Below are 11,689 nucleotides of genomic sequence, written 5' to 3'. Positions count from 1 at the left end.
CATATTTGAATCGTGACATGGAGAAGGGAAGGCAAAGTTATTTGCACAAACTCTGAATATCTTTTTTTTAAGTTGTTTTTTTACATAGATGTGTGTATATATTTAAAAAAACGTCATATTTATATTAATTTACATATAACCCTACACATATCTCGGGTAGAAGAAATTACACAGTAACGCTATGTTTCCGACAAGTGAAGTTTCTGTATATGTAAAAGAAGGTAAAAAGGGTGACAACAGGACAACCTGCAGGGGGGTTAGCACCAGCAGCTGGTGCCCACACGAAGGGGGGGAGGGGGGGGGGGGGATTCTTGGCATTTAACTGTAGAGGAGGGGTGGCTTGGCAGGGGGGTCCAACCCTCTCTTTTGGCCCCCACCTCTGTCTTTCTCTTCGTTTTTTTTAAGGGGGGGGTGAGGGTAAGGTGGTGGGGCAGTCGCTTCTTGGCAGTGTGCATCGTCAGACTTTGTTTTAGGCAGGCGGGCCAGTCCAGCAGCTTCAGGGTGCAACTCCAGCAGCGTCTGGACCTGGAATAGCAACAGGACACGGGCCACGTGGGTTAGAAAACAGCCCAGCCACCAAACATGCTTCAGAGCAGTCATCGAAAATGACAAGAAATGGATCAAACATGGGTTTTCCTGTTTCTAGGTCGTTACAGATGGTGTTTTCGTGGAATCGACAGCTTCTGATGTGTGCCTCTCTGAGAAGCGCCGCTTTTTCTGTCAGTCCTGAGCCAGCTGTAGTTCTCTCCTTTGGAGAGGAGGAGAGGCAGTGTGCTCTGCCAGCTGCTCTCTACAGACAGTGTGGCTGTCTAGTCACTTGCCCCATCTCCTGGCAAACACGGCACCTTAAAAACCTGCCAAGCTCTCGAAACAAGCGTAGGTTTCCCACTACGCAAGTTACCCCTGTCTTTTTTCCCCTTCTAATTACTCAGGACATAGTTTGTGTGTTCCACTCACAGCTAGTAGTCCCTCTCTCTCCCTCAGCAAGAGTAGGTCCTCACTGTGGAGCTGTCCAGGCGCTGTACTGCTGATGGTCCGACTGCAGGGGGAGACAGACAGGCAGCAGTCAGTCAGACGCCTCAGGTTCTCTCCTGGCTTCAGCAGGTTAAGCTCTCCAATTTACTGTACACCGAGAACAACTGACAAGAAATCAGATCTTAAGACACTGTAGACTTATTCAATTTGAGTCCGCACCAAAAACAAACAAACAGACTTTGGACCGGTTGAAACACACACACAAACAAGAACGAGGTTAGTGAAAATGTCCACCAGCTAGCCAAGCGATGACACACTGCATCACACACTCAAAGGAGAAGTGTGGGCTCATTTTGAGTGAATCACACCTATGACGGGAGCACCTGTGTTATTCTGGGTACAATACACCAGGAACCACAGAGAAAAGAGCACAGGAAGAAGGTCCAGTTACACCGGGTCAGAACACATCGTTAAAGGAGAACTCGTGTCTAAACCTGAACGTCGGATGTCATCCTTTCATGTATCGGAACCTGTGTGTCCGTCTGGTATTGCATTCAGAGTTGTAAGGTGCAGTGCAAAACCTTGACCTAGCCAGACCACAATCACAAACCCAAGTTCCAATACACCTTTCATCCTTTTTTTTTTTTCTATCAAAAAGAAAGATTTGAGACCTGAGTCCTCCTTTAACAGCGGAGAGGGAGCGAGGGGGCAACACACACACACACACTGGAAGTTTCTGAAGACTTTGTGTTTTTCTATGCAAAAACCTCCTGTTTCTACGCCACTTACATAACTCACATCCTTTGTTTAGCCAAGTAACTGCATTAACTTCAAGGGTGTACCAGCAGCTAGTCACTGTCCCAAGGACAGTTATTATCCACTTAACTGACACCTTAACCAGCGTTAAGTTGCTCACTAGTTCTAATGTAACTGACCGTCAAACCATATCACTAATAATCCTGCCAAACATAAGGACCACCCTTGGAGTTGGGCACTGAGGACAGAGAGAAAGAAAAAACAAGAGAAAGAGGACAGTTAATGTCAAGACCACGGAGAAGAGCAGGTACATTGGGGGGGGGTGGGCAGCACTAACGGAGGGGGTAGGGGGGGACATGATTGGAGGCCCCCTGGCCCTACAGGGGCCCCCGGTGCCACTGGGTATGCAGTATTTATATATCTGACCTTGAAACCAGTCCAAATACATGTCGTCAGGACTGTCGTCCAACGCCTCATAGAGAACTGCAGAGCGGCAGTCCCAGGTCAGAGAGAACAACAGAAACACAGTCAGAACTTGCCGGAGGGAGGGGAGTGTGCTGCAAACTGAGCCATCAAGTTGGCTTTCATCATAAAAACCTCCTACACGGCACTCTGAACAGCACTGTGCAACATACAGTATATCAATCTCTCATCTATCGACATGTACACTTACGGTACATGAGGGGGTGGGGTCCTAACCAGTGACAAGGTGTGTGTGTGTGGGGGGGAGGGGGTAGTCCTAACCAGTGAAGAGGTGTGTGGTGTTGGGGGCTCTCACCTTCAGGGGGTAATCTGCGGGAGTGTCCGGATGTGGTGAGCCGGAAGCCTGCTGGGAGCGTCTCCGCGGAGCCAGGCATCATGCTGATCCCGTGGACGTCCCTGGGGGGGAACTGCCTCCGCCACGACGGCCCCCGCAGGTCCCGGTCATCACACTGACATACGGACACACACAGGGACAGCGGGTTAGAAACCCCCCCAGGCACCAACTGTAGTTCAGAGCAGTCAGAATTGAAAAAAAAGCTCAACTATGGTTTGTGGTTTTTAAGTCGCTAAAGATGCTGTTTTCATGTGATAAACAGCCTCTGATGTGTCAACAGGTGGGAACAGAACAGGTGGGAGAAACGATTGACAACAAACCCAGGTGTGTCTGTCTGTCACGGCCTGTCACCCATGGTAACCGCGGGGCGGGGGCCAGTAGTGCGGGTGACAGGTGTCACTCACCTCGTCCAGTCTCCTCTCAGTGCCCAGTGCTAGCAGGTTATTATACTCCCTCTCCAGAATCTGACGTGCCTGTTGGGAGGAGGGGGCAAACGGCACAGCACTTCACTAACACTTCAGACTGTCTCCGCTCACGGACAATGGAGGGATTTGAAGTGAGAGAGTTCAGAAATGATGTACTGTTTGGAAGGAGCAAAGCATGTATTTTGCGGAAAGGGTGTGCTTCACGTGTCATGGATGAAGGTAACAGCAGTAACTGTTTCGAATGATTTACCAGACTTCCTCAACACAAGGGATTGTGTGTGTGTGTGTATCTGAACTGTGTGCGAACATGTGTGTGTATGTGTGCTATGAGCATGTGTGTTCCGACCTGAGTGTTTTGGTTGGGGATCTGAAGGAGCAGTGCCAAGCTGACGTAGTCAAAGTTGTCGTCGAGGGCGACTAGGGCACCGTGCACTCCACTCTCCAACAGGATGTTGGCGTAGTCTCTAAGACCGATACTCTGGATCCAGCGGATCACACGCTCGTTGCTCCACACCAGCACGTCTGGACACGCACACCATCATACAGGAACATATAAAATACCCTGCCATAACGGTTCTCTTTGTACATTTGTGAGTTACATGGGGAATCCACACTGGTTGACCGTGTTAATACACAGAGTCATAACTCGGTCAGTCGCAGGGGTACACATCTCCTGGGTGCCCAGTACCTCTCATCTCGTGCTGGCTGTGTTCCCTCCGCCTCTCCAGCTCCTTCCTGTCATAGTTCAGCTTCTTCAGACACATGATGCCGTACTGCAAACTCGTCCTACAGACACACGGGACACGCCTTTTACTCGGCAACGGATACTTCCTTAGCAACAGAAACACAGTCGACCCCCCTCCCTCTGCGGTAACTCCTACACACAAGCCAACGAAAGACCTGGATGTCCTCCGTGGCGATGTTGCCGTGCGGTCGTGTGGATGCGGCAGTACCTGTGAAAGCTGTCCACCATCTTCAGGTGCACCCTCAGGTCCTTCTTGGTGAGGTGGTCCAGCATGCGGGCGTCCACCAGGCACTCCATGAAGTAGGAGCGGTACTGAGGGAGGCCCAGGCTCGGGAGCCACTCGTTTCCGATCCACTCGTGGTTCATGTCGCCGTACGCCAGAGTCTCAACGACCACAGCAGCAGAACACGTTTGTTTTTGACTTATTTTAAAGCTCTTTGGTTAACATGGGTTGTTTTTTTTGTGTGCTACTGTGTAGAAATAAATGTGACTTGGATGTTCACGACACTTACAAACACTGACATTTTCAGTTACATATGAAAGGAACTGAAAGATCAAATATAGAGAAAGGTAGCCAGTTCCTTACCTGTGCCCAGCTTCCTTCCTCTGAGTCAGACTTCTGTTGTTGGCCATTAAAGTGAAATAACACAAAATATGAATTATTCACTGACAAACAAAAACTGGATTTTGGCTCCTTTAACTACTGTAATCTACCTGTTATCAAAGGAATAACGATGAGCACGAACTCCCCTAACTGTTTCTCGAACAGAACAGAACATTCTCTCTCAAGGTCTGGTGCAAGTTTTAATAACGTTTCAAGCCAATAATGTGGAGCCAGTTTAAATATGCATGAGATATGATCTATCCAAAGTTGGAGAAGACAATTTATGGGAGTAGGAACCACATTTTAGAGAGGGGGGAAAAAAACGATTTCCTTCCTTTTGACAAGTGAATGGGGCCCTGGGGAAGTGTAACAAGGTTACCCCCGCAGTCCTGTCCAGTTCTAGAAGATTGCATCTGGCTCGGAGATTGGAGCTGGCACATTAGAACCGATCCGGCACCAATAATGCCCAGACGGGGGCCTCTCCTCAGCCATTCACTACTCACATCCATACCATAGAGCAGAGCTCGCTATTAGCCTCATTGAGCCAGACATTCAGGAGAGATTACTGGCATGAGGAGCAAACAGCTGAGGGGCCAGATCCAGGACTCAGGAGTCTGTCTCACATGTAACATGCTATCCGTCTTCAGTGACAGCTGGAGACTAGTGGCTGTGGGAGAAGAATGGTTCTCCTTCCACAGACACATGACAAACGAAACACCGCTGGACAATTGGACTGTTGTGAAGACGGATCGACGGACGGATTGACAGAATCTTACAATCTGACCGAATAACCATCGGTCTTGTCAACTGCCTAATGCTTATGAGAGAGCAACAGTGTGAGGATCCGTGCATGGAATACAACTCCAGTCTGCAGACCTTCTTCATGTTTGCGTGTGTACAGCCATATTAAAACACTGCCCCTGCGCAGACACACACAGCCCCCCTGGTGAAAGCAGACAGCAGAGACCCAGAGGATGTAAGAGGAAAGGAAGAGAAGAGGAGACTAACCGTTTTGGAGGGGGCAGCCAGGGTCTCCATTTCCTCGTGGGTCACCCATACATTGCCTGACGGCTACGTGAGGGGCGGGCCCAAGAGAGACAGCAGCAGCAGTATTGGTAGTAGTAGTCCAGTGGGAGGGGCAAGCAGTGTTAAAGAAGAAGAGCAGCACCACTGTAAGCCAATAGTGTTACAGCATCACGGTCAGATGATGAAGAGGCCCCACCCCTCTGGGGTCAAAGGGCGCACACAAGTACACAACACAAATCAACAAACACACTAGCACAGAACAGCACAAGAGGACTGGTTATCTCACTGAACGTGCACAGCAACAGCAAACACTCAACAATAAAGACTACGTTTACCATGCAAGACAGCACATGACACCTAGTGCCGTAGGTTCACTGATTCACAATCAGTGAATCACAACAAAACGAGACTCCAACTGCGAGTGTGTGTTTGCGAACCTAAACATCCACCTCTATCCGACCTCATTTGTTTACCCTCCATCTACGACTATCCTCCTAATCTGGCGAATCTAATTTTAGCCGTGGTGATTGTTGTGCAGTTCCGTTACCCATGATCAGACGGGTGTGACCTAGATAGAGAGCAGCTCTCCCAAGGCATGGCTACTACTAACTGCTGCCACTGTGTCTGCTTCCAACCCTGTTACAGACACAGCGCCATCGGCGCCTCACTCCCTCCCTCAGTATTGGATAACAGGAGGTATAGCAGTCAAGAGTGAAGTGGGTTAAATATCCCCCCCAACCCTACCCCGCCCCCTTCACTTCCTGTCAATTTTCTGCCAGTTAGACACTTCCCTCAGTTCTACAGGGTCGATTAGACATGAGTGTTAACTGGAGGGACGTTTGGGCTTATGGAGGGCAACAGCCCCCCCCTCGTCACACCAGGGGTGCTGCCTGGGCAGAGAGAGAGGGCTATGGAGTCACACACTCTCCGATGAAAGATTCATGAGGTGTTTAAGTGGGCGAGTTGTTCTGGGACGGCCTTGGTGAGGAGAGGAGGGGAGTGGGAGGGGTAAGTGCTGTGCCCACTACACTAAAGGAGAGTGAAATGTGGGTCTAGGATGTCAGTGAGGGTGTCTGATTACATCCGCGCATGAGCGGTCCGTGGAATGTGTGTGTGTACAATTAGCATATGGGATGTGGCGTAGTTTAGGGTCCAACTTCTTGAGTCTGTACAAAATCAATGACACGTTTAATCAAGTCAAGAACCTTCTATTAAGGCACAGCCGGCTGCTCAAAAGCCTTAGCCAATTACCATGGCAAGTCCAAGTTGTGAAGGGGCACAGAATACTGAGCATGCTAAGTATCTCACTAATGAGTGCAGGGTTCTGAACGCTCACGTAAACCGTACTGTCTGTTTGTATGGGTCTTTGTCCATGCCTGAACGTGTGTGTCGGTGTGCGTCACTGAACACTCACGGTCCTGGAGGTGGGTGGTGCGGAGGGGCTGGTGAGGGACACCATCTCCTGGATGGCCAGGCGCAGCTTGAGGCGGTGCAGGGGGTTGCTGATGCCGATCTCCCTCTGGATCTCTGTGTCGGACAGCGCCGACATGATGGCGCCGCTCTTCACGTTGGCGCGACACGCCGCCACGTACCAGGCCGGCATGCCCAGCCACAGCTGGGACAGGAGAGGAGGAGAGGGGGCAGGCGTCAACACATGTTGGTTGACTGTCCATTTGTTATTTGAGGAGAGGGAAGCTTGCACTTGTTCTATGATTCCTTGTTAATTGTGGGTGGGTCATGTTTTAGAATAACCTACGAATAAACAGCAGGGGGCAGTAATGGCTTTATCTCTGACTTTTACTGCGAAATACTTGACCTTATTTATTTCATGCTGGTGACTGACATTGTAAACGGATTACAAATATATAAATCAATGAGTGCACTCGGACGTTTACAAAGTAAATACTATATTTTGTCGTGCTTTCAAGGCCTTTCAATACATCTCCAGTGAGGCTAAAGACTAGCATAATGTCTGGAAGTTATTGGACCATTAGAGGGTCACGTGATATGGCCAGAGGTGAGCTATGGAAAACACCGTCCCTTCAGCACTGAGCACAGAGGCCTACAGACACATGCATATCAGGACTGGTATCTATAATGTGTATGGGGCAAACTGAGAAGGGGTTGAACAGTCACACAGAGACTCAAAAGTACAAGCAACCAAAGTGGTGAGAGCTGGTAATGTGTTGACAATATGCTTTATTGTGTTCCCTGTTGTAATCACACCATAGTAGTGGGTGGCTTATGTAAGAAGTCTTGAGTAATTTGACATTCATTAACAGTGGTGTTTTGATTAAATGCCTGCTCACCGTGATTTGAAAATTAACTTAATTGAAAAGTAACGGACCATTAAGCCAGAGAGAGACTCGGCCTACTGAAGTGTGCTGTAATTCACTGGAAACATAAAGGTCAAAGGGCAGGGAAGAATGGTTTTCACGCTTGATTGGCTGACAGACATGTGCAGCGTGTGCAAGTAACACCCTCCTAGGACGTGAACCATAAACCATGAACTTAAACCTTGGAGCTCTGCGTGGTCCCAGTTCTATATATATGGTCATTTCCTTTCTGCTCTCCTCTGTTTTCACAAAGCTAGCAAACAACTTAGGTCAGAGAATGGGAGGAAAGGAAGGTTGTGCTTTCAGACACGCTGAAGAGCCCGTCTTGTGCTTCCCATGCACGTGTCTGATCTACACAGAAAAAAGGGTTGAACCTGTCGTAGGCCAGACTAGTCAAGCACCTACCTCTAGCCAGGCCACCACGGTAGGGCCGTCCCACTGGGCGAAGGGTAAGCCCTTTCTCCTCGCCTCCTCCAATAGCTCGTGCCTGAAGGAGGGGACAGAAGCATGGTGTTAGCATACTGTACACACACACACACGCAAGCACACACATTCACAAGACTTCAATCCTGACTCTCTCACACACACACACACACACACACACACACACACACACACACACACACACACACACACACACACACACACACACACACACACACACACACACACACACACACACACATCTCTACTTTCACAAGGCACTGCTATCGTCTCTAGTGTACCGAGTGCAGTTGTGTCTACTGTACGCTACACTGTACAGTCTTATCTCTCTCGGTGCAGCCCGTGCTCCTAGAGCTCTGGAAAGGGCACTCTATCATCCATCTATCTCTGAAAACCACGTCTTCATAGCCCTGCGAGGCTGCGCCTCCCTCCACACTGCAGCTCTAACAGCCAGCTATCTGGTCCTGTAGTGTGTGAGGCTATTCAATTGTTTAGAATGTTGGTAAACGTAGGTTTAGGATTCATATTGAACTGTAAGCTTTTGAACAATACTATATTTAGGTTAGACCACTATAGGAAAGAGTCGAAAGAAGCAATGGACCTGTGCTTGCTACAAATGTCCAGATACATTTACAGTCTATACCCTGACAATGGATAGGCGTTAAACACCCTTTTACGCTGCTGAACATCCTCTCTACTCTTTCAACCATGTGTGACAGGGATTCATTCTGTGTGTCTGTCTTCGTGTGGTCATAACTAATGCTCCTGTCTTTGAGCTAACTTGGTCTTGTGAGCTAAAATGGCAGAGAGGCGTGTTGCACTGCGCAGCACCAAGCTGAGCTGTGCTAAGCACACGCTCTGGCCTACTCAGCTCAAAGTAAACTACACCTTATTTTGAGAGAGAGAGAGAGAGAGCAGAGTAGATACAGTCCTCACATTGTAGGGCTGCCGGAGCAGTTTGTAATATGCTGATTCTGGTAAAGCTAGCACTCTGCTAGGCTGAGTGAGATAGAAGTGATGAACGGGCTGAAAAGCCTTGATGTGACGCTTGTGATCGTGTGTGTGTGGGTGGGTGTGTGTGCAGAAGTGAAAAAGAGAAATAAAGACAGAAAGATCATGTGTGTGTGAAGGAGAATGCGTGCGAGTGTGAACATGAGCGTGTACTGTACATCATGTACTGTCAAGAGTGAATATGAACCTAATGGTACAATTAGCCACCAGGCATGCTATAGTGGTGAGGTATCGAGACAGAGTGTGTGTAAATTCCTTATGACGATGAACACATAAACCTTATTGGGCCAAGCAGTATCTACAAGGGTTCAGTGATCAATATGGACGCACCCCCCCCCCCCCCCACATGCACACGGAACACATACAGTACATGTACAGAACACTCAAAGGCTTCTAATCAGTGAGTGACTAGGTTCTCAGGGAGTCAGAACCCAGAAGCAAGTCCCTGCATATACCTTTGCCAGAACTTGGCAGATGGACAAGGAGCTAGCTACATGAGCCCCCCCGCACACAGTACAGCCTAACAAAGATGAAGGCCTCAGTGCAACGAAAGGGCACTTGGACAGGAAACAGAATACATAAAGTACAAAGCCTTCATTTCCTATCAATTCAATAAGAGGTTGTTTTGGCTGTAGAGGAGGAATGTTGCCTTCACAGCCTCATCAATACACAGGGGTGAGTTATATGTTCAGCTCAGGCCAACACATGAGTCACATCCACTGAACATAGCTGGGAAGGGAAGGAAACAGTTATGACGAATCAAACTAAAATCTGATGATCCATAACCAGGTGTTGAAGCTGGTTATTTAAAACACACACACACACCCACACACACACACAGGGAGAGGAAGTATTTTAACATTCCAGGTGAAAAACAATCGGCCACATCGACCAACATTCTTTGTCCAGCCATGGAAGCAGCTGCCAGTCAGCTGGAAGGGAGAAAACGTAGTAGAAACGGTCAAAAGAAAAGAAAGCGAGGGATTATTGAACGGCCACATGGGACAGAGTGATAGAGATACACAGCAGCCTTGGCACCGGTCTTTGGGGGAGGACAGACTGACAGATGGACAGACGGACAGATATGACAGACGGGGCATGGCTCTGACAAATGGAGAAATACCCGGGGGGGGGGGTCACACGCCCTCACACAACTTACCCGCTTGTTTAGAGTCAGAGGATGATGAGGGGGGGGGGGGGGGAGAGGAAGGGAGGGAATAAGGGAGAGAGAGCGAGAGCGAGAGAGCAGGAGAGAGAGAGAAAGAATGAGGGAGAGAGGGAGAAAGGAGAGATAGAGTGACGGGAGACAAAATTACACACATGTTAATGGATAAATAAGCTTTAGACTTTCATTACCCAGCCTCCCAAACACACACACACACACACACACACACACACAACAGAATCAGTAGCAGGAGTATCCTCTGCTCCACAGCAAGCAAAATATGTCACAAAATCTACAGGACAGACAACTCTCAGAAGATTCATCCGTACAGACCATTACATTCACTAGTCAGAGAACACAGCTAGTTAGCGAATGAGAGACATTGGTTGTGATCAGGTTAATGCCGTCTTCAACACACTGCGTGCAGCCGAGAGAAAATGCACTGCAAACGAGGCAAGACATCGTTGTGAACACTCAATCCTCACGTCGGTACATTCCTCATCATCCAAATGTCTGTGCACCACACACACACACACGCACACACAATACGCATCACATGGACAGTGAACCAGCCATTATGGATTAAGAGGCTGAGATGTAAAGTCCTGCAGGCAGAAGACAGTAGCATGCGTGGGACAGGAGGCACCAAGATGCAAGGCGGCCTGATTCCTGGAGAGATCGTCTCTGGAGGTCAGTTGCAGTGCGACAGAAAAAGAAAAAAAAAACACATCGACAGGTACAATACCTTCTACGGATCGACTGTCATGGAGGCAAGGTCGTTAGTGGGGATGACTGAATGCTCGCTTATTGGAGAGCGTGTTCACGTTGGGACCGCAAACACACACGCACACATGCAGAGGTATGTAGCCCTCATGACATCCCTGTTCCAAAGAAATTGGATGAACCTTTCAGTCTAGCCCCAAACATTCGATGAATCTACAATGTAAAAGGCCCATCAAGATGTGGCTTCTAGAAGAACTATAGGAGCCCACAGTGACACCACACCAGTGTGTGAGATGACTAGAGCCCACCCCTGATCAATAGTCTGGCTGAGTCCTTGTATTTAGTTGGGGGTGATCTCTCTATTCTGCCCCTCTCTACACGACTGTTTCTGCAGGCTGGTCTCTATCGATTCCTGCCTCTGCAGGAGCCTGTGGGGTTGGCAGGGCCTGGATCCAGACCCAGGCATGCTTTCACACTGGAGGCAGTGATGGATAACAACAGGAAACCAACCCTGACTCCTGTATAGGAGGGTCAGAGGTCAGATCAAGTGAAAAGGTTTCTACAGTACGGTATACTGCAAAGCTGCTTGAGCTAGCTATAGAAATGATTCTGAAGAGTTAGCTATTCCTGGTATGTATGTGTGTGTGTGTCCACTAACCCAG

At 48.8% G+C, this 11,689-nt stretch overlaps 1 protein-coding gene across 1 annotated transcript in view; it reads right to left on the bottom strand.

Moving 5' to 3' along the window:
- Nucleotides 1-316: 316 nt before the first annotated feature.
- The window catches only part of ppfia2 (PTPRF interacting protein alpha 2), a 98,373-nt gene continuing 87,000 nt past the window's right edge, over nucleotides 317-11,689 (bottom strand). The window contains exons 23-33 of the mRNA XM_067254102.1: nucleotides 8,090-8,171; nucleotides 6,763-6,963; nucleotides 5,331-5,393; nucleotides 4,305-4,334; nucleotides 3,927-4,102; nucleotides 3,662-3,759; nucleotides 3,320-3,495; nucleotides 2,953-3,021; nucleotides 2,510-2,663; nucleotides 958-1,039; nucleotides 317-525 (exon numbers count right to left, since the gene is read on the bottom strand). Coding sequence (XP_067110203.1) covers nucleotides 981-1,039; nucleotides 2,510-2,663; nucleotides 2,953-3,021; nucleotides 3,320-3,495; nucleotides 3,662-3,759; nucleotides 3,927-4,102; nucleotides 4,305-4,334; nucleotides 5,331-5,393; nucleotides 6,763-6,963; nucleotides 8,090-8,171 — 1,108 coding nt within the window. The 3' untranslated portion in view covers nucleotides 317-525; nucleotides 958-980. The remainder of the gene's footprint in view (nucleotides 526-957; nucleotides 1,040-2,509; nucleotides 2,664-2,952; nucleotides 3,022-3,319; nucleotides 3,496-3,661; nucleotides 3,760-3,926; nucleotides 4,103-4,304; nucleotides 4,335-5,330; nucleotides 5,394-6,762; nucleotides 6,964-8,089; nucleotides 8,172-11,689) is intronic.

The sequence above is a fragment of the Osmerus mordax genome, chromosome 17, assembly GCF_038355195.1.
Source record: "Osmerus mordax isolate fOsmMor3 chromosome 17, fOsmMor3.pri, whole genome shotgun sequence".
In the NCBI taxonomy this organism is placed as follows: Eukaryota; Metazoa; Chordata; class Actinopteri; order Osmeriformes; family Osmeridae; genus Osmerus; species Osmerus mordax.
The sequence above is the reverse complement of the archived record's forward strand: the minus strand, read 5'-3'. Positions and strand labels throughout refer to the sequence as shown.